Source organism: Stegastes partitus, unplaced genomic scaffold (genome assembly GCF_000690725.1).
Source record: "Stegastes partitus isolate 25-593 unplaced genomic scaffold, Stegastes_partitus-1.0.2 Scaffold10, whole genome shotgun sequence".
NCBI classification, from domain to species: Eukaryota; Metazoa; Chordata; class Actinopteri; family Pomacentridae; genus Stegastes; species Stegastes partitus.
The window spans coordinates 1723098-1751090 of NW_007577741.1; the positions used below are offsets into that span (position 1 = coordinate 1723098).

At 42.5% G+C, this 27993-nt stretch overlaps 2 protein-coding genes across 8 annotated transcripts; both read left to right on the forward strand.

Annotated features, from left to right (window-relative positions):
- LOC103360435 (caM kinase-like vesicle-associated protein) lies at positions 1-12156 on the forward strand. Its single transcript, XM_008286188.1, has 11 exons — positions 1-80; positions 8346-8484; positions 8585-8716; positions 9954-10028; positions 10175-10313; positions 10479-10599; positions 10692-10767; positions 10855-10991; positions 11112-11190; positions 11328-11415; positions 11635-12156. The coding sequence occupies exons 2-11, from the start codon at positions 8390-8392 to the stop codon at positions 11956-11958; spliced, it is 1266 nt and encodes a 421-aa protein (XP_008284410.1). The 5' UTR covers positions 1-80; positions 8346-8389; the 3' UTR covers positions 11959-12156.
- A 2429-nt stretch (positions 12157-14585) lies between these two features.
- Positions 14586-27680, forward strand: rbm6 (RNA binding motif protein 6). 7 transcript variants are annotated; one of them, XM_008286199.1, is made up of 23 exons: positions 14586-14665; positions 15230-15306; positions 16148-17687; positions 17779-17868; positions 17974-18043; positions 18954-19027; positions 21626-21700; positions 22890-23181; positions 23295-23452; positions 23540-23640; positions 23727-23796; positions 23885-23981; positions 24086-24144; positions 24228-24348; positions 24487-24584; positions 25488-25838; positions 25926-26075; positions 26174-26239; positions 26364-26591; positions 26677-26751; positions 26836-26930; positions 27012-27063; positions 27149-27680. In XM_008286199.1, the coding sequence occupies exons 2-23, from the start codon at positions 15251-15253 to the stop codon at positions 27242-27244; spliced, it is 4014 nt and encodes a 1337-aa protein (XP_008284421.1). In that variant the 5' UTR covers positions 14586-14665; positions 15230-15250; the 3' UTR covers positions 27245-27680. The 7 variants fall into 7 exon arrangements, with proteins under 7 accessions (XP_008284421.1, XP_008284437.1, XP_008284429.1 ...); XM_008286215.1 differs by having other exon boundaries at positions 27152-27680; XM_008286207.1 differs by having other exon boundaries at positions 23888-23981.
- The last annotated feature ends 313 nt before the right edge of the window (positions 27681-27993 follow it).

The window sequence follows — 27993 nt, forward strand, 5'->3', positions numbered from 1 at the left end:
AGAAAAGTGAAGACGCATCGGGAACACATTACTGATACCACACCAAGGGCTTGGATTATTCCCGGCGTGCTTCACTGAAGGTAAGTGAGCGCAAAACACCTCTGATGTCCAAAAGGCGAGAAGTGAGGAATGTTGAGGAATGTTCTCCGCGGTTTATTTCCAGGTTTTCTCATATTATAATAAATAAATAAAAAGCGGAGGGGCTGTTGAAAACTTTTATGGCATTTCAACATTTTTTGGGTAACATCAGACAGGTGATTTAGGAAACCTGCAGGATTCAACAGCAGACACATCTCAGTGATGCGCAAATATTGTACCTGTCAGAACCGTGATCGTACGTGTCCAGGACTGGCTGCAATCGGTGCCTTTGCTGTTAAAAACCAACTTTGCGGATTCTCCTGATTGTAGGCAAGTTAATTCACCACATGAACCCCACACCTACAGTTCACAGAGATGTGCTCAAGCTGCGGATTTACATAAGGCATGTTCATCTCCATGCACTCAGACTGCAGCACTTCTTCACTTCACATTGGAACAGTCTCACAGTCTCGCGGTGTCCCTGCTTCCTTGTCATTATTTGTCATCGTTTCGCACCCAGCGAGCTTCTGAGAGATCGCGATCCCCACTTACTTTTGGCGACGCCGAAGCCGCCACTTCATACACTCCAGAAGGAGGACGAGGGCTTTGACGTGTCGTAACACTTGAGCAGAAGGAGGGCGAGTATAGTGACAGTGGCTGTCTTCTGCAGAACAGAGAGCCGCCGAAGGTGTGTTCACCTCCAGAGGCTCGTCTGAGGGTTTCACTGGTGTGTGCGTCTTATTTCATCATTTTTGGAGACGTGCGCTCGGATCAGTCGTGAAGCATTACATCGGGTTTGAAAATGGTGCACAAAAGTTTGGGAAGCCCTGCTGTGCAGACAGTTGGTTTGATGCAGAGAACAACAGGCTTGTGATGCAGTGAGGAAGGCTGTTGTGGAGGGTTTACACACATTTACAATTATAAAGATGTATGACTTATTTACTTAATATAACTCCTCCTATTGAAGTACAATCTGCACCACACATCATGTAAATATGTCTTTTTCTTTTCTCCTGAGCCAGAAACAGTGAAAGATTGATCACTGAACAGGATGAACAGAGTTGAGGCCTTTTGTTTATGTAACAGGCTTTACACTGAGCTGGATGTGTTATCTACCTGTGTCACGGTGCATTAAGTTAAAGTAGCTGTCAGGTAACTGGGACACACTGTGTGTTATCATGTCAGACTAATGTGACAAAACAGGCATTCACATGATGGATTATATGAACACGGTTGCCTTGAAGGTTTGGTTCTGTAAACATGTAAACAGTAGATGGAGTCACATGAAGTGGCAGTGGTCTTGGGCGGTGATGGCAATGAGTACGCAGAGAGCTGTTCTGCACAGACAGCAGCACGGTGCATACTGTAGCACTTGGAAACCATGGCAACAAAACAACATCAGAAGAAACTGGTCAGATGAGCCAGTGATGCTTGAGAGAAGAGATGAATGGTAGACTCAGTGCATCGCAGAAAGGAGCACAAAAGAGAATTGATTCATGCTCATCAACATTTCCACCACCTCTGTGGACTCAGTCGGTGACGAACAAACGCGCCGCTTCGCGCCTGTTCGTTTCTGATATAATGTCCTTGAAAAAGAGGAATCTATATGTGTTCTTTGCACGAGGGACATTTAAATCATAAATGAAGCAATACAAGCTTATAAAAATTGGCCTGAACATCATCACTACCATCTGCCCCCTGTCACCGAGCAGTTTCCCTTTGAAGAGGCTCAGCTGTGGCCAAATCCACAGCTCTGGCCTGCTGCCACCGTCTCACATGGCTTTGACCAACAATCCAATTCCAAAATAGCAACATAAAAATATTTATTTAAAGAAAAAAAAAAAGGCCACCTGTGTGTAGTCATGTTTCTAAAATGTCACACACAAACCCGAATGACACAAATATAAAAACTCGACTCTTTAGTCCATATCTTCTAACAGAAAACGTAAACTGAGACAGACTGTGTGCCCCCAAATGAATTCAGAAGACGCCGGAGAAATTTCTTTTGTTACTTCATAAATATCCTCCTACACACACACACACACACGCGCGCGCGCGCTCGTGCTTACAGATTTCACACTGGGAACTCACAAAGTGGGCTAGTAGGACCCTTAACAGACAATTAGCGAAGGCAACAGTAAACAAATCCATAAAAATGAGCTTCTGCTTTGGGGAAAATCAGTACACGTCATCCGGTTTTCATCTCAGTTGATCAGCGTGACTCAGCAGGTTTATGTCAATTATGGTGTTTAGAAGTCAGAAAACAATCCATCATTTGCTACTGAATTAAGAATAAAGGTCAGTAAACACACTTAGTGACACATCATATATTTACTATTGTTTTTTTTTTTTTAAAGTGCCAGTGTATGTTAAACATAACTGTTTAAAACATTAGTCAAATCCTGCAGTAGTATTGTGTCACCCAGCGCTGCATTCAGGGGTTTTCAGTGTGAGATTTATTCCTTTTATGCTGTCAGCATGTTAATAAAGGCCAGAACCAAACATCCTTTAGCAAAGTTGAAAGTAGGAACATCTGGGGCATTTAAAAAACAATATATTAACATGTATTTATAGTGTTCTTCCTTTGGCCATGTAATGTAATGACGTACACACTCATTAGGCCATTCAGTGTCATTTCCCAGGTTAATTGGACCCCTTAAAGATGTCCAATATTTGCATTCCAAACCAATTACTATCAGTTGTGTGACTCAGAGCATAATCCCACGCTGCAGATTTTCCACATTTCGTAGAACATGTGTAGAACATGTCGAGATGCATCACCCCTCGGAGCTTAACCCAGAGAGGTGTTAGAGTTAAACCGGTTTGAGTTCAGAATTATAACAGTCCACATGGTTAGTCAGCATCTCTGCAACTGCTGGGACGCAGTGTAAAGACACATCTCCCATCTTTAGCTGGTGTCCTAAAAAATGATGCCACTGATGGGTGTCTGACTGTCACATAACTACATAATACAGGTGGATAGACGTCTTAGTTTGTTGTAGTTATTCAGTATCCTGTGATCCATGTGATTCATTTTCCATCCCTGATAAAAAGACAGGAGGATGAGATGACAATGTCCCTAATGTATTAGCATTATGCAGGTGTATTTGCTTTTTCTTTTTTCTTTTTGAAATATCTCTAACGCCTCCTGAAGGGCCTTGAAAACACTTGAACCCTGCTCTCTGTTTGCCCCAGATACCCTTCTCCCTCGCCCTGTCGTGATCTGTTCAGACAAGGTGCCTATGCAATATGACTCTTAGACTTGTCGTCAATAATCTACACCGAAGAGTTTTTTTTTTTTAATCCGCTTTATACAACTGAAAAATTAGCTGGACATGGAAATCATCTTATCAAATCAAACAGCTCCGCCTTTGTCATTGTCCCCCAAGGGTGTCCACTGTTAAGACTTCTTAATGCTGAGCTCTGCGACAGTCTTAATTTGAAACAGCATTTACATTTCCATTAATGAAGAGCACTTCATTCAGATCTTTCAAAAGGCAAAGATAAAAGACCTCTGATTCAGCAATAGTCAGATGCCTCCTATCTTTTTTTTCTTCTTCTTCTTCTTGTGGTGAAGGAGAACAGCCTTTTATCTTGAAGATTGCTTTGAACGAGGGGGGAAAACGAAGGAGGGGGAAACAAGTGTGCGCAAAATTCTGTCTGACTTATCATACTTACTGTTGAGTGTTTGGTGCGCCGCCGTGCTGTGAGTCAAGCTTCTGGGAACAGGTGTAGGGATCTGTGATTCACTGGGAGGTCTGGTGATTGCAACAAATGGCCTCACATCAGCCTTACCTCATATTCTGTTTGGCATTCATGGTATTGTTTGCCCTCCTGAGGTAGCTGCTGGTGGTGTGGCTATTTTGAGAAACAGAGGCCACTCAAATGTTACCAAAGAGGCCCATCGCCGCACGAGAGGGAATGCTGTTTGCTGAAGACGCCGGTCGGACGTCAGCTTAGCTTTTGTTCAAATGTGAGGATGATAATTATGCCTGCTGATTGAATCCACGTGTGGTGCGTTTATGTCCTTACGTACATTTTGCTTCTGTTGCTCTGAATATCACAGCACCCGAGTGAGGAACGTATTATGAAAATAAATAACACCCAGACAGCACAGTTGTATGAATCTAGGTGCGAGCCAGACAACGCTAATGGACAGTCTGGGTGTAGTTGTTGCAGGATTCATGCAGACGAGGTTATTCAGCTGCAGCGCATCTCCCGAACGCTCACTGTGCTCCTGACTAATGGCGAACTGACAGCTCTCCCCTTTAGGACAGAGACGAGGCACATCTTTTGAACAGGCAAACGGTGAACTGAAACGTGGAATTATTTGTGCTCGAGCTGTGCAGAAAGAGAGGGGCTCTGTGTTTTAGTAGTTTACAGAACTCTCCGTCTTGTTTCACTCACCCCGGGGAAGCTTCTTCTTTATTTGTGCATACCTCTGGAAGATAAAAACAACAACCTTGAGTTAAGTCATTGTCCAGAACGGACTTAGAGAATAAAAGTAATGGCTGAATAGAAGAGACTTGATCCCTTTGGCTACTTCTAGCTGACCTCCAACGGCACTTCATCATGATTAAATTACATGCGGCTTGTTGCAGGAATGGTAGGTGATTTACTTTTTAAATACATAAAGTAAAAGTGACTTAGAAATGCTGGTAACTTGCAGGGTTAGGCTGATTCTTGCTTTTATGTGACAGGTCTAAATCATTCAGCACAGGCCGGGGGCTGGAATCAAATCAGGGGTGTTGCATTTATAATAATAATAATGATAATAATTAATAATATATTTATTCATAAGGCATGTTTAAACACAAAAGTTCAAGATAAGATCAACTTTATTGATCCCTCACCAGCAGGAGGGAGTCATAAAAGAAACAGGACAAGAAATACTAAAGTACATCAAGGCTAAAAAATGAAGATATATTGAAGACCATGTGCACTTCTCACACATGGATATGTGCTGGGGTGGCATAATGGATACCCAGCTGAAGGACACGTTCGGTGCCTAGAACTTTACCTACATTCATCCAGAACCGTAGCTCTACATTCATGTTCTTGCACTCAAAAAGTTGTCAAGAGAAAAGATGTTATTGCACATGAGGAGCTGTGAGAGAACATTGCTCTAAGTTGCTGTTGCAGAGACAAAGAGTGTTGCACGAAGCCCAAAGCCACATCCGAGTCCAAAGCCCTTTACAGTGGATATGGACGAAACACGTATATAAAAGATGAAGTGAATGGCGCCACCTGACACTGACATGTGGATCTATTTCACGTTAACAGAAGGTCAACACGAGCTGTGTCCTGTCAGTGTATGAAAATGGATAAGAAACGACTGCTTTCTTCTCTCTGGATCAAAAGCAGTTGGTGTACATTCAGTCGGCATCAGTAGAAACACACTCGCTTAAGCAATTCACTTACAGTACCCTCTGTATTATCTCTACAACAGAGATTTGTGGAGACGGGATTACAGAGTAATGAGTCCCCTTGTGGACGGTAGCGCACTTATACTCAGCCCACTGTCTTCAGCTCAAGGCCTTGGATTTATGGTCCACCCTTAAGCAATAAACAGTAATAAAGTACGCTGATAGACCATCATCTTAACATGTGCTTCTTTTCAGATTCCATTTTTACTTTGTACCATCACACTTTCTTGTAGTACACACATTACTGGATGCTGGAGATGCTGGGAGAAATCTCTGCCTCTGGTTTTGACTGAGGCTACAGACAACACCTCAGTCAGAATCTCTGTACTCCCACTCTTCTGCACTGGCTGCCATCTCCACCGTAAGGCCTGCCAAAAAAACAAAGGAGGCTTTTTTTTTTCTTCTATATAAGCATGCTATGTCACCAGGAATGTTTCGCTGCCAGTTGTGGAACTGAATTGTATTCTTCTGTGCAACTCCAGTCACACAAGTTTGAAGTGTGATATTATTATTACTTAAAATCTACACCGCAGTTAGCTGCAACCATGGGGTCAAAGCACAAATGCTTTTACTGAACGTACAAGACAGGAAGTCTCTAGGCAAAGCAGATATGTAATTTACAACAACACTGAGATGCTTGTTGGTCTGAAAAACATGCTGCAGCAAAGCGTCCAGTGTTAGATCACCCTATGTCCGCGACAGTTCTCCAATTTCCATGGTAGGAGAAAAAACCCAGCAGGGTTACGTAGCCAGGCTGTGAAACTGGCATAGAAATGTGCTAAAGGACTTCATGTGGGTGAATCTCGTTTATTAGGCTTTTTGCTGTCTGCAGTTAGAAATGCTGTGCTGCGTGCGGCGATTTATCCTGTAGTCGGTTGGTTTTTAACTTTGGTCGAGCTGCTCTGGTCATGTTTAGGATTATACTGAGAGGTGATGTGAATCTCTCTGCCATCGGCCTGTGCTGTGTTATTATCCAGCCCCTTAACAATCTCTGGCTCATGCTTACAGAGTATCTAGCGGTCTGTTGAGGGAAATCAATCAATAGGCAGAACAGTGCCGTTGCGGTGTTGTATTTTTCATGACTTTCCCCAATGCAGGTACAGTGAAAGAAAACAAGGCCATCAGATACAAATGAGAAATAATTTTACATTTGTTAGGTTTTTTTTTTTTGCATATGCTCGGTGCCGATGGGTCGAAGTAGAAGATGTTTTGGTAAACTGGTGTTAATAATCATGTTATTACCAAATGACTAATTAACGAGAACAGCCATGCATTACACTGACACCTCGTTATCATTCTGTTACAGGGGAAAAAGGATGTTTGGGCTTACTTATACTTCTTTAAAGCAATCACAGTCAAATTAGAAAAGGATGCAACAGGGGATGTTTCCTGAAATTATTGACAAGGTGAATTGTTTTGATGGATTATTTGCATGCAGGGAGGCCAACAAAGAAAACAAGCAGGGCAGCGAAACTTAGGTTCCTCATCCGGAGGGTGTTTGTGGTTGTTGCCTGAAGGGCACGACAAATGTCTTACACCTGAGTCAGACTATATTAAACCTAACATAACTGCATTTCCCTGCCTTCGCCCTAAGTCGGCTGGGATAGGCTCCAGCCCCCCCGCGACCCTAGTGAGGATTAAGCGGTGTATAGATAATGGATGGATGGATAACTGCATTTCACAATCAGTTGAAACTGGGCAGTATTTTGATTCACACAATTTGGTGATGATATTTCATTTTTGTGGATGTTTGTCTAAACAAGATTTGTATTTCTGTTATTAAAACTTAAAATTCGCACATTTTACAGCATCATAATCCATTATGATAGACAGCTACACACCTTAACAGAGGATTTCATCCACGTAAGCCACCCCAACTTGTCCGACACTTGACTCCAGGTTACGAAACAAGCAGTACAAGCTTCAACTTAATCATAACATCAGTTATGTGATCATGTTCTACCCCTCAACATGGTCCGTTTTAATCCACACGTTGCACTTTGAAGATTCCCTTCTCCTGTTTAGTTTACCCATTAGTTGACGGTGAAGATGCGCCTGAGTGCGCGTGAACACTGAGGACTGCTCTGAAGTACACGTGCATGTCATCCTAACGTACGACTCTGTCCATTAAAACACAAAACTCTTTCACACTTGTTCCTGCAGAGCGAGCAAGCTAACAGCTTTTGTTAACTTTCAAGGGTCTATCAAAATATAAAAAGGAAGACGAGAGGTACGGCTGTGGCGTTCGGGTCAAGACCATCCAAATGTGTTTTGCTTTAGAAGCGCACACGTGAATGTTTCTGCTGCTGCTGCTGCTGCTGCTGCTGCGGCACACGGCTGACTCACTGCAGATGGGAAGGAAACAAGCTTAGCGGCCCCACAGAGTTCACTGAGGAAGATTATGTTATTGAAATTTTCAATTTTATGTTGTGCTGCTCTTGTGGTAATTTGAAATAATTGGCTCCCACAAGCTCAATTACATTTACCAGCTCTCAGATGTATGACCAGGAAGGCTTCAGAGAAAGAAATAATCGTGCATCCGGTCTGCTCTCTGTAAATGTGTACACTGATTTACTGCATTCATTTTGTGTTAAGTGCATCGCCGAGCAACAATTCCTTACATTCTATTAGTATCATTAATGACACCGTTTTATTTCTCTCTGAAGCAATTTGTGGTGCAGTTTTTTTTTTATTTCTTACAATACATTTGCAATAATATTTTCTTTTACGATGTTTAGTAATGAGGCTACAGCTGCAGATGAGATTTTCACATTCTGACCTTGCACCGAGCAGGCTGTCAAACCGAAGCTTTACTCCTCCCGTGTCGCACTTTGTTGGCAGGTTGTGTTGTGGCAGGACTTTCCCTGGCTAGGGCACGAGCTGCCATGCCATTTGGTTGTCTAACACTCGGGGAGAAGAAGGATTACAACAGTCCCTCAGAGGTGACCGACAAATATGACCTTGGACAAATTGTTAAGTCGTAAGTACACCTACGTTCTGATGAATGCTAACACCTACGTCTTTAAATGATCTGACTGGAAATATGACATGTTTGCCTTTTTTTTTTTTTTTTTCCACAGAGAGGAGTTTTGCGAGATATTCCGGGCGAAGGATAGGAACACCTTGAAAATGTACACGTGTAAAAAGTTCCACAAAAAGGACGGAAGGAAAGTGAGGAAAGCTGCCAAGAATGAGATAATGATCTTAAAGATGTAAGTGTTGGACTCCACGGTATAGCAGTGACTTGCCTGAGGCCCTGTCCTGGCATTGAGATAAAGCGTAATCCCAAGTGTTCAGTAGAATACTGTCTTTGGGAGGAACCAAAGGCTAAGTGTGGCACAAAAGACAAACATTCTGAAGTTTCGTATATTGTAATCAGGTTCTAGGACTCTCATACAGACTTTATACAAAGACCTAAACCCTACTTATATCTGGTGCACTGAGACAGGATTTGTTTCTTTCAGTCTGGTGATATTCTAGATTTACTTACTATTAATCAATCTGCAATAAAGACCAATGAAGTAATGATTGTGCAGCCACATTTTATATAGCTTCTACCTTTGTGACGTCCACACAAACTGCTAAACACAAAGATCCACCACTGCATCTCATGACTTAAACAAAAGACCTAGTTTGTTTTAGTTTATGCAGTGGTTTCCTATAAATATACTTCTTTTTTTTTTATTAAAGCGGTTTGTTACCTGTGTTTTTAGATATCAGCACCAGGAGCAAATAGAGTTTAGTTCAGATAACACATAATTAACGCCCATTCATTTGGTTTTGTTTTTTTTCATTGGATTTGTTGAAAATCACATAAATATAGGCTATAACTAGCCTTTGTTTTGTAAAAGAGAATAAAGTATTGTCATGTCTTGAAAGCTTTTTTCTTTGCAGCAGCAGTTTAGTCATATTTGCAACCTAACCCCAACCCAAGAGTTAGTCATAATGAAGGCCAACAGCTCGAAATCAATAATATCGAGAATGAATGTATTATTGATGAAGGCCATAAGCCTGAAGCCTGAATATTATGATAGTGATCTGTAGCTAGTTGTGTGAAGCTTGAGCCAAACCAGCCGGTGTTTTACAGCTTCAGCCTGGACGTGTATGGAGACGCCACACTGGGAGGTTTAGACAGACGTGAAAAAAACCTTTGGTGCATTTATAAGTTATGAATACCTGATGTGGAAGTTATGTTGCTGCCTTGTTCTACTACTTTACTCTATTTTAGATTTAGACTGACTTTATTAATCCTAGAGGGAAATTCAGGCATTACAGCAGCATGACTGGGTAGGTAAAATACAATAAAATAAGATAAAAAATATAGAAAATAGAATATAGAAGAAAGTCAACAAAGTTTACAAGAACATATGAGAGAGGTTTTTTAACCTCACTGACATCCCTCCGTCCTCCCCTCTCGTAATACTCTCACATTTTTCCTGCTTTCCAAAGGATAAAACATCACAACATCCTTCAGCTGGTTGACACTTTTGAAACCAAGAAGGAGTATTTCCTTTTCCTGGAGCTGTAAGTACAGCTGATGCATTTGAAAGAGATTTTTTGCGCACACTGTCGTGCACTTTACTTCTGCAACTGTGATAAAGATAATGTCAAATTCAACTTCTGTCATTCGAAACTAATCTGTGTTAACTTTGGACGCCCCGTCTTGTCAGAGCTACAGGCAGAGAGGTCTTCGACTGGATCTTAGATCAAGGCTACTACTCGGAGAGGGACACCAGCAACGTTATGCGGCAGGTGTTGGAAGCTGTGGCTTACCTGCACTCTCTGAAAATCGTCCACAGAAACCTCAAGGTGCATTTCACTGCTGACACCTAGTGAGAAGCAGCAGCACTTCACCACAGGCCAGACACAACGCTGCATAAACGAACAACCTTGTGATGACCTTTACAAACATGCAATGCTGCATTAAGATAAGATCTTTCTAGTTTGATAAACCTTTTGTTGTTTCTCATGCAGCTGGAGAACTTGGTGTACTTTAATCGTTTGAAGCACTCCAAAATTGTTATCAGTGACTTCCAGTTGGCAAAACTGGAAAATGGACTCATTAGGGACCCGTGTGGGACTCCAGAATATCTCGGTGAGTGACGTAGATCAGTTAAATTAGTTTTGCAAACAAACGTTGATCATTGTCGCATCATCACGATGCTTCAATCCCATTTTTATGTGCAGCTCCTGAGGTGGTGGGGAGGCAGAGATATGGACGACCTGTGGACTGTTGGGCCATCGGCGTCATCATGTATATACTGTGAGTGGCCAGTAATGCTCTCAAAATGATGTCATCAGAAGTACACTCAAGTGTTTCACCTAAAAGAAGTGTTGTCTTTTCTCACAGTTTGTCTGGAAACCCTCCCTTCTATGATGATGCCGATGAAGACGACTGTGATAATCGTGATAAGAACCTGTTTCTCAAGATTTTGTCAGGGGACTACGAATTCGATTCCCCATACTGGGACGATATTTCAGATTCTGGTGAGAGATAATCACGTTATTTAAGTGCATGTCTGTCATAAGCATATCACAACATAAGGTCTAAAAAAAAATCGAGAAGCAAACAAATTGCTGTTACTGACCTGTTCTCGTGGTTTCCAGCCAAAAACTTAGTGGCATCTTTGATGGAAGTGGACCAAGATCAGCGATTGACAGCTCAGGAAGCCATAGCCCATGAATGGTAAGAGAGAGAAAAAAGAAAGTTCGTAAAATAAATCAAACAGAAATCATCCGACCGGCCTTGTTAAAACTGGCAAAAAGGTGGCAAAAATATAATAATGTGCTGCAGAAAAAAGTTCTTTTGTTCCTTTTTTTAAGGATTTCTGGAAATGCTGCCTCAGACAAGAACATCAAGGATGGTGTTTGTGCACAAATTGAAAAGAACTTTGCCAAAGCCAAGTGGAAGGTAGTACTTCTCATGCACATATACCAACATTTATGACACATAATACACAAAATGATATTGTTCTGATCGTGCCTGAGGTTTTCTCTACATGCAACAACTAGAATCAAGTACAGTTTCATTCTCTTTTTAATACATTTCAGTGTAAGAACTAATTCATGACTTCATTGTCACTCCACGTCACTTCATGTGAACAAAAAATTTGTTTTTTGTGATTAACAGAAAGCCGTCAGAGTGACCACCCTCATGAAGAGACTTCGAGCGTCCGAGCAGGGGGATTCTGCGGCCTCTGGTCTCGCACCGGGGGCTGCAGCTGACCCCAACACGCCCGGCGTCACTCCTGCTGCTCCAGCAGGTGGCGGCGGCGGCGGCGGCGGCCTTCTCGCTGCCGCCATAAAAGCCGGTCTTAGTGAAAAGGCTCCTGACACACAGACTGCTAGCATGTCTGCGCTCTCCCTGCCCAATGCAGCCAGACAGGAGGAGCACCAGCAGTCACGGTGCAACGGCGACGTTCCCCAGGTGCTGCCGCCGAGAAAAGGAGACTAGGCATCGATCGAATGCAAGAAAACCAACCTACAAGCACATGCGCAGTACAGCCAGTAAATTTGGAATCATGATATCGTGTCTATGCTGTCCGACTATCCCCCAGTTTGCAGAATTATTCCACAACTCCATGCATTTCACGTTCCTGCCTCCTGTACTGATTGGTCTATTGAATAGTGTTCTCCACTCTCCCCTGTTCTTGTTATTTTGTACACAAGTCCCTTTAAAGCTTGTTGCAAAGTAGCTCTTCTGTTGTTTTTCCTTTTCCTTCGAGACTGTAAAAACTCATAGTGTAATTTAGTGAAATCAGCTCATCTTTACTCATCAGCTCATTGTATATAGGTGTGTTTGTCTGTTTCAACAAATTGCTACTTTTTAGCTTCAGATCTTACAATCCTTAGTTCAAGTCTTGTGACTTAAAATTATGAGTTGAAAGATTTGGTAATTTGGTCATGTTAAAGTTATTTAAAACATAAATAAACACAAATTTATACGAAAGCGTTCCAGAATTAACGCTGTAATAACTCCAAAACAGAAAACAGTGACACAAAGTGACAGAACTTGTCATGTACATATCCTGAATGAATCATGTATGAATATTTGATTTAAAAAAAGCCAAAATGAAAATTTTTTAGCCATGTTGAAGATTTCAAAATTGTACAATATAATACGTGTGACACTTTGATGACTGTCCATAAAATGTTTTTCTAATGACAGACTGTACAACAGGTACAGAGGGATCAATTTGACACCGTGACTAGATATCTACTGGTTTAGTGCAGTGCAACTTTAGACAACTTAGAATTTTAAGGCAGCAAGAAAAGCATATTTTTAAGTTTAAGTGCCTTAATATTTGTTGCATTCATGTACTAAAATGTTTCAAGAGGAACAACTTGATTATAAATGCTTACTTATTTCATTGAAATGGTTTTAGCCGTTTAATTTGCTCTTCTGTTTAGAGTCGTAAGCTGCTGTATTGATATTTGTGTTTTGTCCTCTTTCACACTTCATTTAAAAACACAGGAAACTAGATTTAGACATTCTATGTGGAGTGATGTTCTAGCTGTTGTTGTGTTGTAACTTGTAATTAGTAAATCCAGAGTTTATAGCAGAGTCCATATCGACTGTACGACCATGTATATTTGCATTGTATGTGTATACATGTGTATTTTTTTATTTATGTGTGTATTTAGCAACATTTAGCTGAGCTAACGGGTTGCTACGATGCTTGTGACTAAATAAAAGGAGCAATACTGTTGCTGAAACTGTGACACTTTTCTGAAGTTGTCCCTCTTTGACTGTTTTCATGACTGATCCTTGTGCAAATCACAATTTTACTTAAATACAAGCAGTTTTTTGGGCTGCAAGGTGGCTCGGTGGTTAGCATCATTGCCTCGCAGCTAGAAGGTCGCGGTTCACGAGGACACCTGGGATCTTTCTGCATGGAGTTTGCATGTTCTCCCCGTGCAGCGTGGGTTCTCTCCGGGTTCTCTGGCTTCCTCCCACAGTCCAGAAACATGTTGAGGTTAATTGGTGATCCTAAATGATCTGTAGGTGTGAATGTGAGTGTGCTTGGTTGTCTGTCTCTAAGTGTAGCCCTGTGATAGACTGGTTACCTGTCCAGGTGAACCTGCCTTCACCCTGAGTCAGCTGGGATAGACTCCAGCCCCCCGTGACCTGAGTGAGGATTAAGCGGTGTATAGATAATGGATGGATGGATGGATCTTTTGTCGTTATTTAAACTGTTAGGTTTTTGTCTGTTAACACAAATTAGATATTCGGCCTTTAAAGGTTCATATTAGAACAAAATTGACATGTATTATCTCCAAAATTGTCTGCAATTATTCTTAATTAATGCAGTAATGAACAATGCTTGCACCACATGCAGAGACACGCATATTTTCCACTTGATAAAATGAAACAGCTCTTTATCTTTGCTGTGGCTTTGAGGTTCAGTATGAGCAGGGGACTTGTATAATCCAATCTAAGGCCAAATAGAAAATTTACAGTGACTAAAGTGTAATTTATCGTGGTGTAACAGTGTGACAATACCTTTAAAGCTTGACTGACACCCACCATGCTGATCCGGTGAGCAGTTTGTTTGGAGGAGTGTCCTAACGTCACGGTCAAGCTTACGTTGGTTTGTATATGCCTGGGCAACAGTAAAAGGAAAAGGGATAGTAATAAGTTTTACACCATTTTAATAAATGAAGGCAAAGCATTTCTCCACTTATAGTGAAACGACAATTTAATATTTAAACTATGCAAAATTCTTACTTCATAAAATGCCATCTGTTTGTTAGTCAGATCTTTGACATAACAGGAATAATAAAATAAAAACATGTAGGTTTTATGGTGATTAAAGACGTGGTCATTGATTTTAACTTCTTTGGCTACAGACAGTTGTTAAAAGTGAAATACGGGTCATGAGGTGATCTTTATGGTCAGTGTAATCAATATGTTTTATGGTTTCCAGTCTGACGGGCCCGACATTAAACAGAATGTGCTAGTTGTTCTGTGTAACAACCGCCAGGTGGCAGAAATTCGCCCTACATACTTTTAACACAGCGAGGAAGAAGCTCCGTCTCTGCCGCAGAACCGTAGAAGAAGAAGGTTCGCCTCCATTTTTCTACATCACTTCGTTGGAGCCATCTACGATTTGGCCGAAAATCCTCCGCAATATCAACACTTAGCCCGAAAAACAGCCAAGGTTGGTTTTTAATGAATAAAAACATTCAAGCGACAGCGGTGACATGGAAAGCCAGCGAAGGGTGACGCTTAGCTACCGGCTAATGCTAATGAACCGTCTTTTTTAATGTTAGTTAGCTGTGATAGCCTGTGGTTCGTCTCTGATTCGTCGGGCTCAGGTTTGCCTCAATGGACTCTCGCATTCAGATGGGCTAAAATTAGCGTTTTAATTCGGTCTGTTACGCTGAATTCCTGCGTAGTAGAGTCATTTATAACTCTGGCGCTGTTTGTTTGTGTTGTGGCGTACATTTGGGAGGCCTAGTGAGGGCTATAATTAGCAGGCCACTCTTCTGTGAGCCACCATTAGCAGTCACCCCATCCACTGTTATTGGTCCCATATTTGCAGCCATCTTTTAATAATCCTCACTGTTGTACCGACACAACACATCACCATGTGAACATATACACCGTCACGTCTGTGTGGATTTAGAGCTGTGCTGTCAGAAGTCAGTGTCTTGTCAGATTTATTGTTAAGGACGTACCATGTGATGCTCTCATCCACATTCACCTTTAATGTTGTCTCCAGATAGGCACCTGACCTACAAGCATGTGGGATGGACCAGGGCCAGGGCAGGGACCACGGGGCGGACCACCACCCTTTCGGTAACCAAGCATCATTTGATCACACCCATTGATTTAGACTGACTTTATTAAACCCAGGGAGGGAAATTCAGGTGTTACAGCAGCATGACTATTCAACAAAGGGGGCAAACAAATCAAAAAGACAACACAGAATATTAGGGGAGGGTATTAAATGAAGGTAAGGTAAAATAAAAATATAATATAGAAGAAAGTCAACAAAATTTTCAAGAATATTTAAGACTAATTTCAGCTAAACAGTAAAAAAGAAATATCATTTTTCACTAATTGCACCTTAAAGCAGTCAAAATTGTCAACTATTAAATAAGTCATGAACTATTTTGGTTACTGATTAAATGTGTCAAATAATTTTAAATGAAAAAGAATCAAATTTTCTAATTCCAGCTTCTTAAATGTAAATATTTTCTCATTTCTTTAAACTGAATATCTACTATTTCTGGCACTTTATAGGCCAAGCAACTAATCGGTAATTACAAAAAATACATGACAAATTAATTCACAGTGAAAGTACCTCCTATAGTGCAAATTGTTGGGAGTGTGGCACCACCACATAATTTAACTGTGCTTTTTTGATATATTTAGTCCATTATTAGATTCTCTGTTAATTGGATTGTGTTACCTACTTCAAACTACTGAATACCTGTATTTATGTGCATGTTTAGCATGAACAATTTCTCACTTTTCTGCAATTGATGGCTCACCTCAGCGTGCATTTATGGCCAATTAAGAAAACTTTTTGAATTTTAATTTTTTTACTCTTTGTATTATTTAGTTGTAAGCTTTGTTCTTTGGTTATATGCTTTTTAAACAAATCAGCAGCCTAATGCAATCATTTTTATTCCAGTGGTGATCATCGTGGAGAAATGTTTGGGGGCAGAGATCGTCCCATGCCAGATTACAGAGGCAGAGATGGGATGAACATGGGTCCCATGGGTCACATGGGCCCGAGACCTCTAGATATACCACCCATGGACATGAGGAGAATGGATGGGCCACCGATGAGGGGGCGTGATATGGACCCACGTGACATGCGAGGAAGGGAGCCAAACAGAGATTTCTTCAGACCTGGAGATGAGCCAGACTTCAGCCTTCGAAGGCAATATGAAGTTTCCATCCGAGACAAACTTATGAATGCTTCTGGTTTCTCAGGGCCAGGCAGGAACTCGGTAGACATGGGAGGAAGGGGTATGCCACCACGAGAACCAAACAACAGGTTTATGGACACCGGAGACAGAGAATCGTTTAATTACAACATGCCACGGTTCAACAACCCCAATATTGATGGAAGAAGAGGGTTTCCCATGGACAGAATGGAGCGAAATGATGGATTTAGGGACATGCATGACAGACCTCCGATGGGCATTGGTGACTCCAATCGCTTTGATATGGACCTGCCCCCACGTGAAAGGAGACCGATGGACACTGACAGAAGAGGGGGGCCACCTTTCAATCCAAGAGGCGGGTTTGATTCCGACATGGATTTCAGAAATCGCCCCGGACCATCAGGTGAATTTAGAGGTAGAGATCGATCGCCTTTAAAATTTGGAAACAGTGACGTCCCTGCAGTGGACAGGGCAAGACCAGACATGCCTCCAGATATTCCTCAGAGGACAGAGTTCATGGGTGCAGGAGACTGTGTTGGGAAGAGAGAGTACCAAGACTCAAGCGGCAGTCCACTTATGGATTATCGGAGTGGTGAAGAGATGACACTTGCAGAAGAATGGAAGAACCGTCGGAAGGACAAGACCCCTTTTTTCAATGTGGCTAAAGGTATGGGAGGTGCACCTGAACCCAGTTTTCCTGTTGGTTTTGGACGAGATGCAAATGTCAGGGATCCACCACCATTTCAGGAGAGGGATAAGCCTCCTGTTGACTTCCCAGGGAAAGATGTTGGCTTCCACCGTGCTGACCACTTTCCTGCTATGGGTCTTCCACCAATGGGCAGCAAAGGTTCACAAGACCATCCGCTCCCAGAAATGAGTCCCCTAGCTGGCCCTCTTGGGAGAGAAAATGAGGGTAAACACTGGCTTGGAGAAAGGGACCCAAAGCATATTCAGAATAAGTCAAACCATGATGAAAGGCCCCCTTACAATCAAGATAAGAATCAGCCCTCGCATGAGATTCAGCAGCCAAACGATTGCTTTAAAGGAATGAAAGATATGCCACACAATCAAGGACCTGGCAGGGGTAAGCTGGGGGCAGAACATGATTTCCAAAGCAACAGCACTGTACAGGCACGAGACCAAGACTACAGGGACATCGATTATAGAACAGGGTCCGGAAGGGTGTTTGACTACAAACACGAAGAACTTCACGCACCAGAGAAACTCCTCAAAGAGTCCAAACCCATCACACCTTCAAAGTTTAGTGATTCTGGTTCACAGGTATGTGGGGCTTTTTTTGTCACCAGTTTGTTCGCAAGTTATATTTGTATTTTTTTAATCCTATTTTGATGTTTCACGGTGTTTCTGGAAGGATCAAGATTACAGGAGCGCATCGGTGGAAGAAAAAGTGTCCAATATTATATCCGTAACTGGTATTCCAAAGACTGCCACGATGGAGCAGGTAATCAAACAGAACAGCATCGTTATTTTTGTTTTTTATTCTTAGCAAACTGTGTTCGTAGTCGTTGAAATGTGGCTCAACTCTCACTCGGTTTGATCTTTTCAGATTCTCGGTGCCTTCGCTGTCCGTGATGGTGTGCCAATGCAGGGGATGAAAATCAAAAATGTTGTGCCAGGTAAGAACCAAGTTTCTTTGCGGGAGTGTTTGGGGCAGTTGTTTCGCTAACGTGTCCCTTCGACATTTCGCTTTTACGACATTCGAACCTCCGCATTCTTTTTTTCCTTACATTCTTGGTTGCTTGTGGTGTTGGTGGTCTGTACGAACTCGCTCAGTAAAGCAAGAAGGGGGGTTTCTGTTCTACCATCCCTTTCCATGTCTAAGGGTGTGTGGTCATTGCCAACAATTAGAGGAGATACGTAGGACTCAACATTAGCAGCTTTTGGAGAGTGATACTCAGTGTCTGTCACAAGCGATCTGTGACAAGTGACTCTCTGAACGTGTCCTTCAGGGACACTTTTTCTAAGCACTGATTTGAGAAAGGAGGTGAGCTAACCTGAAAACCCTGGGAACCGCCTTGCTAGTGCTTTGTTCATCCTGCTGATCTAAGCATCTGCTTTAGAGTGAGTTTTCCTCAGTGGATCGCTGTGCACATGTCGCCTACATGATGCCAAGCCTTTTTGTGAAGATTATGTCTGAATATTGCATTAATCTATTTAAACAGCATCACAGAAAGGGGGTGCCTTTTTCAATTTGATACAAGCATGAATTGCAAATTTTTTTCTGTCTCCATGATGCTCACCACGCAAATGTTCACTGCCAACGGTCTGGAATATGTGTCTGTTGAGGCTTGGCTTTATCAAAGCCGTTCAAGGCTTTCAAGTCTGTTATGATGTCAGTCAACAGAAGACTGACTAGAAAAAACTAAATGTTTTCCTGAAAAGGTATGTGTGTCAGTAGGGGTGTAAATACTCGCTCGCACTGATCTTGATGTATTCACGAATGCTTTCTTTTATGTTTCACTGGGTGACTGTCATGACTGGCATTGACTAACAAAAACCCATCTGTATTTCAAATGCTGTCCCCAGGTTACAGCTACGATATGGCCTATGTGGAGTTTTTAAACCTCGAGGATGCAGTCCACTTCATGGAGTCCAACAAGGTGGCCCATCCTCGTCACTCTGCGAAGGCCGTCTCTCCCATCAGGATTACGAGGGGCTGAGAGGGCATTTAGTAGATGGGGGAGGGGCTGAACTTGGGAAGGAGTCACTAATATCTTTAGCGAGCTTAACTTGGTTGAGGAGATGAAGATGTCGAATATTGACATTCTTAGATGGAAATGTTTTTAACCGTTAACAGTTGGTCCTATCTTACATGTACGTATCCACAAAGCCACGACAGTACCACAGGTTACCGTCTTAATACTTCTGAGAAATGTAAAAATATGAACGTTCAACTGTGTCTGTGCACAGATAGACATCAACTGGTTTCCGACTATATTAGCTTTTAGGATTTCAGCTGCAAACTACTTAACCCGGGAATGTATTTAACCAGAAAATGCAGACTTTTAGGGGAAAATCAGTCCTTCCATTGGACTATCGAAACAGTAAAGAGGTTTTTAATGAAGAGTTAACGATGACAATTTCATCAGTGCTTGTGGCACTTTGACGCCTTCGAGTCATAAAATGTAGGTTTGCACAACCTGTGAATATGTTTCACTTTTTAGAATGTGATATTGGTAATAATCGGTTTGTCATCAGTCGAGATGCTTGAGATGTTAACAAAAGGCTAATGGTATCTGTACTTTAAAATAATCTGGGTTGCTGGATCATGTCGCATTGCTTTCAAGTAAAAGTTCAGGCAGGTGCACTTTTTTGCCAGAGGCGTTTATATACATCTACCTTGCATTGGAGATCTTTTAGCTACGCTAGCAGCTTTGTTGGGGTTGTGGTTGACTCTGGTTGCTTGCTCCAGTTGCAAATCTCTACTATTAGGTGCATCGCATTGAAAGTTGGTGCAATTTTCATGTTCCCCAGAGGATGAAACCGTCTGATTCTGTTTGATCCTCTGACACTTCCTGTTGGAATACTGCGAGGTTGATATTCAGTTTTTTTTTGTGTGTGTAATGTCTCAACAACTATTGGTTGGCTTTAAATTTGGTGCAGTTGTCCGTTGTGTTCACGAGATTCTTCCTCATGACTTCAGTGATTCCACGACTTCTTCTGGCACCACCATGAGATGACAGGTGTGGTGCAGATACTCATCATCCTTCTGGACTTTATGGTTCACTTGACTTTCTGTCATCAGTGCCATCATCAGGTCAAGATTTCAGTTTGTCCAGCTCTTTGGCTTGTTTGGTTTTCTTTACAGTGAGCATTATGGCTTCGTGTAGACGCTTGTTGTCTTCAAGTTTCTGCTGCATTCTTTCTGTGACAAAAATGATTTCGCAACTTCCTCTTTCAGTCATCTGTGACTTATTCTCTTGATGGTATTCTCTTGAACTCATCAGTGGATTTTGGGCATTTCAGCCTTCTTCGGATTGCTCGGAGCAGTTTGTGAACAAAGTTTACATCTTGACTCACTGAACACAATCTTCAGCGCTGGCCAGATTGTTGTGCTCTGATCATATTTTTACAAAATTAGGTCAAGCACCTTGTCTCTGGGTAGATGGGATCAGTTGGTTTCTTGCTGAAATGTGTAGCGGCTCGCCTGTTTCTGCTGTTTCTTTTAAAAGCCTGGATGATTGTGTTCTACTTTATTTTCACTATTTTTTATGTTCTGCAGCTTGTGATAGGCCAGGGTAAAAATTAGATGATGCCATTAGTTGTGTGGTCGGTAATTTTGCCATCATCAAAGATTTTACCCACTTTGTCATGAGAGGTTAAAGGTCACTCTAGTTTGGGCTGTTTTTTTTAAATTTCTTTTTTATTTTTATGTTTGGGACTAAGACAGCAAATTGTGTGCTCACGTTATGATTTTGATACCGTTATTCTGCGTGGATGTAAATCTACATTCGATGCACACATCGTAACCTCGGCACTGCCTTTTTGTGGAATACATTTAGACTTACCGTGACCTTTCCTTGGAAACAACTCTTTCTATGCATACGCAGTCCAGTGCTGGAACTATGGTATCTACGATGGCACTGTTTGGTTTGTATTCGCTGAGGACGTGGTTCTAATTTGGGAGTGTGAAGTGATTTTATTTTTTCCTCCTTGAAACATTACACTGGTGAAGAGTCCTTGTAATACAGCTGATTGATTTACAGAAAAAAAATCAACTAGTTTAATGATCGATGAATTGTCTGTCATTTAAAAAAAAAATCTCTAGTTGCTGTCTTTTTCTTGTGTGATAGAGAATTGCATTTCTTTGGGTGTTGGTTGGACAAAAAAAAAAAAAAGCTATTTGAGGGTCTCGTGTTCGGCTTTAGAAAACTGATTTTTCACAATCTTCTGAATCGTTACGGACCAAACTACTTTCTTTACTGATACAGTAGATGGCAGACTGATATGAAATACATCCTACGTTCCAGCCTTAATTTGTTGTCCCCTTGAAACTAGTGTAGGGGCACGTGGCCTACGTGTAGGACGGTCATGGACCCGGGCTTTGCACACTACCATAAGTGTTGGCCCAGTTATCCTCAGCAGTAAAGAGGAGGGCTAACCCTGCCACAGTGCATGTTGGGTGTCACTGGAATTATCTTAGCTACCAGCTGCTAGTACAGTATAATGCTGATTGACATTTTCTGTCTTTCTTTCAGGGGTCCCTAAAGGTTGGCACTAGAACAACTTCCATGAAGTATATCGAGCCAGACGAGTGTGAAAGAGGTGTTCATGTGAGTGGAATAATCATAAATGATTTCTTTTTATGCCCAGGGAGCAAAACAACTACAGTCGTGACTCGATAATCCGACACTAAACGTAAAACCTTCTTTTATGTCGGATAGCAAGGCTGTCGGATTGTCAAGACGGAGGTCGAGACACAAGGAGGGCTTGATGCTTGAAGGCTCATTTGTTGTTAATTATTGTTCACAGTTGTTATAATAACTAGTATATTGTTAGAACACTACGCATCGCTGGATTTCACACCTAACTGACCGGGGTGGAAGTGGCCGGACCACACAGGCAGTACTTGGCTGCTGATGCTAGTTTAGTTAGCGCTCACACTTCTGTTTCCACCATCGGCGGTGGCAGTGGGGGAGTGGCAGATACGCTCCACCGTTACCATCCACTGAGCGCGCTCACTGCGTGTGACGTCGTCGTGTCCTCTTCTGCACATGCGGGACACTTTTGGGTCGTATGAAGTTCACACAGCAGATCACATACAAGTCGCATTTAAGTGGAAATGTGAACGAACTCACAAAAAAATCGGATTTCACAAAAAAACTGAATTGAGCATTAAGTCCTGCAGTGTGAACGTAGCCAATCTGTGGGATTGTTCAGTCAGATAATACGCCGTTATCCTGATTGGTGACATTAAATGTCATGTCGGGGTCGGACTCCAAGGCTGTCGGTATGTTAAGACTGTTTTTAATGGATTCTGTTTGTTTTTTCCTAAAAACCTGTCGGATAGCAAGGTTTAGGATTGTTCGGGGTCGGATTATCAAGTCATGACTGTAGTTGATTAATGGTTTGCTCACATTTTAAACACTGTGTAAATCGAATTGACCTGTCTCATAACAGAGGTTGTGGTAACTTGATTATAATTCCCTCAGTGTTGTTTCAGTTTCATAGCTGTAGGATATTATTTCACTGAGTTTCTCTCATAAATACAGATATCAGTTGCTCACTTCGATTCTTAGCCATTCTTCCTGAACAAATGGGACAAAAATGTGTGTAGATGTGAACACGAAACACGGTGTTGAGTTTGCATTACTAGCAAACACAACAAATGTTCTTGCTAAAAGTAAGTCACGTGTTTGTAAAACAAGGGGAAGCAGAACTAAAGGTTTGTCTCTAATCATAGCACGTCCCAGATAATAGACTCTAGTTACATGTGCCTTTATTTCTGTCTTTTTGAATCAGGAATCAGATCACAAAGTACCTCAACTCCAGGAGCCCCAGTTGCCCAGATCAGATCAACCTTTAGACGAGTTGAAGACAAACCTGAATGGCTCTAAACCAAAAGGTCCCATGGAGCCGGTGCCCCCCGGCCAGTGGCAGCGTAGCTCTGACCTGACTCCAGAGGCCTGGCAGCAGCAGGTGGACCAGCAGCTCCAGCAGCAAGAGATGGAGCAACAGGCCGAGTCCTGGAGCAACCGCAACCCTCCTCTTCACAGCTCACAACAACCTGACTCTGTGTTTAGAGACAGCAAAAGTATGTTGACCTTTCTATCTTTAGTCTGCCTGTTTGGTTTACGATTCATATATGTGTGTTCAGTTATAATTCTAATTGAGTCAAGTAAACATTATTTCTTGTCACTCTTACAGCCATGATAATAAAAAATGTGAAGCCTACCACCACAGTAGAGACTATCCTGAAGGCCTTGGATCCGTTTGCATACCTAGATGAGAGGAATGTTCGTCTCGTGAAGGCCAAGCCGCCTGGAGCAAAGTGCTTCTGCTTCGTTGACATGGACTCCCATGAGGTACCTACAGATATCAGTCAACCCATGCTCATGTAGGAGTTGTGGTTTTGCCCAGCGTCCAGCTCACAACTCTGTCTCCTTCTGTAGCAAGTGACCCGTCTGGTGGAGCTCCTCACTAAACCTAGACCCCTGTACGTCGATGGAGTCAGAGTTTATGCTGAGGTTGCAAAACCTCTTAAGAACCAAAAGTAAGTCCACCGTGTTGCAAAGGTTTTCTTCCTGGCCTGGTTCCCTCGAAAACGCTTGACTGATTTGTTCTTTCGGTTTGTTTCAGCTTCAGAAGAGATTTTGATAAACCAAACACGTCTATCCTCGGGTATCCCCCTGAGGCCGCCATGGTGGGGGTAAGTTGTGGTCTTAGCTTTGTACTGAAAGGACGTGAACGGTCAGATCTTTGAGACAACCTGTGCTCTTCTGTGTTTGTTATTTCAGCAGCAGCAGCAGCAGCAGCAGCAGCAGCAGTACCCACAGCCTCCACCGTTCCTGCCACCTCTGCAGCCACCTACTGGTCCTCCTCCTGGGATTCCAGGTGACTCTTCAGACTCTTCATAGTATTGTGTTCCCCCTCCATACAGTTTACATTATTACAAAGCAAAATGGTCTCACAAAGTCGTCTCACTGTTTTGTCACCAGGTGATTTAATGGCTGGCAGCTCTAATCCTGCTCTGTCATCAGACCCCAGCGTGAGCCAGGTAGACTGCAAACCAGGAAGCAAAAATCTAAACATCTTACTTCAAATTCACATGTTTAACTGTACCTCTTCAACGCCGTACAGGGAGTCGGCTATGTTGAAGCTCCACCAGTGGATCCGTCGTACCAGGCTGTTGCGCCTCACATGCCCACAGACTTAGCTGGGATGAGCGCCACCACAGAGGGATCACAGGCCTACGTTTATGGTGAGAAACAACTCAAGTTTGTTTTGATTTAGCATTAGTAATGATTATTAAATATTAAGAATAACACAACTATCATAAACACTTCTTTTTATTTCCAGTTAATGTTAATCATATATGTATTTGTCATGCTTCCTCCAGGCTCTGACACTCCAGACATCACCAACTACCTGTACGATGCCACGTCAGGCTTCTATTACGATCCAGAGACGACACTGTACTACGATCCTAACTCCAGGGTGAGAACGCGATGCACCGGTGCTTTCTCTAGCCCCAGAAGTGGGCAAAGTATGGAAATGCAGTGTTGTTTAAATGTGTGCTCCAGTCAGTAAAAGTAGGGAAAATAATAGATGAAGGCCAATTCTGGACTGACTTGACCGATGCAGACTTTGAAATCAGACAGCAGAGGTTTCTTTTACAAGGGATAGATAGCAGCTGGTGTTCCTGAGGTGTGCCGAGCAGAGTGGGCGAACATAGATAGATAGATAGATAGATAGATAGATAGATAGATAGATAGATTCTTTATTGTCTGTCTGGAGTAAAAACAGGTTAAGTGGTGGCTGCTTCCATTACAGTTCTTTTAATGATGAATTTAAAATATTGTACAGTCTGTCCTCCAGCATGCAAGCATTTGTTGGAAGCACCATTTATTTCCCAGCACATGTGTAGTCTGCACCGTCACAAACTCTGGACAGCAGACAGATGTCCTGCAAAATTCACATCACACGTACCGATGAAGACGCGTCTGCAGAAAGCATGAATTGGCCTCAACTGTACATCTAAGACATGACACGTGCTGTCTTCGGTAGTTTTTGTAGAGGATGTGTTTAACAGTTCCTTCACACAATCAAAACATACACCCAGTATCTCGCACTTTATTTTGGTATTTTGTCTCTTGTCTTGGTTTCAGACTGTGTGCAGGAGTGGGGTGTATACCTAAACAGCTCACCTTACCTAATCAATGAACCACCAGTCAATAGTGATAAACAGGTTCTTTGAATGAGTCCATGATCAGACAGCGAAGCGTATGAATTAGGTTTATACAAGTAGTCAGCCTGTAGTCACCATAAATGTGCTTTGAATTGTTTTTTATTCTCACTAACTTGTCTTTCTCCCTTCTCACCATTTCTTTGTGTGTGCAGTATTTCTACAACGCTCAAACCCAGGAGTACATGTACTGGGATGCTGTGTCCAAGACCTACGTCCCAGTTCCAGGAGGTACCTCTGCAGACACCCAACCTGTGACCATGACTGCTGAAGACCAGGCTATTCTTTCCAACCCAGCAGCTGACGCTCCTCTAGAAATGAAGAAACCGTTGCCACCCCAAGCTTCTACAGCTCCGGCAGCGGTCCCGGTTTCGGCCGGCGGCTCCACTTCGGAGCTCGCCACGTCCACAGCGGCTGGTGACAGAAGGGAAGACGACGACTTGGCTAAAAAGGACAAAGAGAAGGACAACAAAGACGAGAAGCCGAAAAGTCTTGCTGCAGTCAAGGTAGCGTCTGTGTAACAATATCGCCACACAAACTGTTTAGTACAAACTACTGTGGAGGGCAAATGGGTAAGAAACATGTTGTTGCAGATCATGAAAGATATGGAGCGCTGGGCAAAGATCCAGAACCGTCAGAAGGAAAGTGTCCGGGCCCCGTCTCCGGTGCTGAAGATGGGAATGGACGACGACAGGAGGCAGTCGAAGTCGGCTGATGCTGGTTTTGCTATTTTCGAGAGGAAGGTCAGAAACTCGCCTCCAACTTTAACACAACTTTCCAATGAATTCAGGAACTTAGTTCTGCAATGGTTTATTCATTGTGGTTCTGTTCTTTGTCCTAGATCTCTGGTGGAGATGATCTTTTTAAGAAGCCGCTCGCTCCTCCAAAGAAAGATGAAAAGTCAAAGGTAAGAGCCCGTTCCAGTCAGAGCACAAGTGTGTTGTGTTGACCTTTTTAATTGTACCTCATTGTCCTAATTGTCCTAGTCTTCTTATAGGACAACTCAGATTCATGTCTGCTTTGTTTCTCAGCGTCCGATGGGCTCTCTGGGTCTGCTGGCGTCCGACTATGCAGCTGGAAGCGACGAAGAGGTGGAAGAAGATAAGGACGACGGAGCTAAAAGCAGTCAGGGCAGCCAGCCAGATGACAAGGACGACAAACTGACAGACTGGAAGAAGATGGCTTGTCTTCTCTGTAGGAGACAGTTCCCCAACAAGGATGCTCTAATCCGCCACCAGCAGCTTTCTGACCTGCACAAAGTACTGCTTTTAACCTATCTGTGAACAGGAGGTGACGGTGACGCTGCAGATTTAGTCTCTAACACTTGTGTTATTGTGTCCACAGCAAAATATGGAGATCCACCTCAAGATCAAGAGGTCAAAGAAGGAGTTAGAGGCGCTTGAGAACCAGGAGAAAGAAGTAAGTGGACATGGATGGAGTGAGAATATTTGCTGAGCGTCATGCTGTGAGTTGATTATTAAACGTACGATGTGTCCTTTACAGCTGAACGCCAGAGAGACGTCGAGATCACCTGAACAGAAAAGAAGAAAACACCACCAGCAGCTGCAGCACCATAACACCTGGGCAGGAAGCTCCAGGTAATAGCAAACGTTTAATGTGACTGAAATGGGAGACAAAAGATATTCGGTCTAACAGTTTGTTCTCTTCTCTCTGCTCAGGGAGACGAACAAAGCCAGTGACAGGCCTGGTTTAGGGGCAGAATCTGCTCCGGTAAGTGTAAAGTGTCATTCAGATATCGCTTCCTGTTCCTTGTTTCTTCATTAAACCTAACATTTCTTTTCTTTTTTTTCTTCAGCAGAGGAAGAAGAAGGAGCCGGTCGTTTGGGACAACACCACCTACAAACAAGCAGTGCGCAAAGCCATGTTCGCACGGTTCAAGGAACTTGAGTGATCTCATCTGAACACACCTCGCTTCGATATGTGAATTGTTAATGACATGCTTTCCCACGTTGGCACGAGAAAATCCCTCGGACTGTCTTCTCTGTGTCTCTGCCATGGACGTCGCTCCTCTGTAGAGCCACAGTTTTGTACAAGGGACAAACGATGTGGCCTCAGGACCACGTTATGAGGTACAGTGGAGTCGTCAACGATGAATTTTGTATGGAAAGAGTCAATTCATCCTGTTGATTTAAGTATTTTCGCCCATGTTCTTTGTGTGGCCTGTATGTACAATTTGTGAACCAAACTTTTCTTTTCTTTCTTTTTTTTTTAATGACACTGGCCACAGATGCATTTTATTTTGAGAAGAATTGATTTTTACATTGTCGTTATTGTGAAATGAAACTACGTGTTCACATTTTAAGTAAAAAAAAAAAAAAAGAAAGAACCATGTGTTTAATTGTGTGCTTCTTCAAGTACATACAACGTCTGACCACTAGATGGCAGCAGCACAATGCAGTGCGGTGGTTTGTGCTGTTGGTCCAAGTGAGATTACGAAACCAAATCATCACTATTCATCTGATGTATTTATCCAAAAAAAAAAATCCCACCTCCCAGGATGTATATTTGCAGCCGGGCTTCAGCCCCCTGGATACCAGCAAAAGCCGCAAATGGCTTTATGTATTTTCTGCCTTCAGTCACATGATTCCAGGAGATGTAGCTTTAATGTCCCCCAGTTGTGCACAGCAGGATTTGGAACAC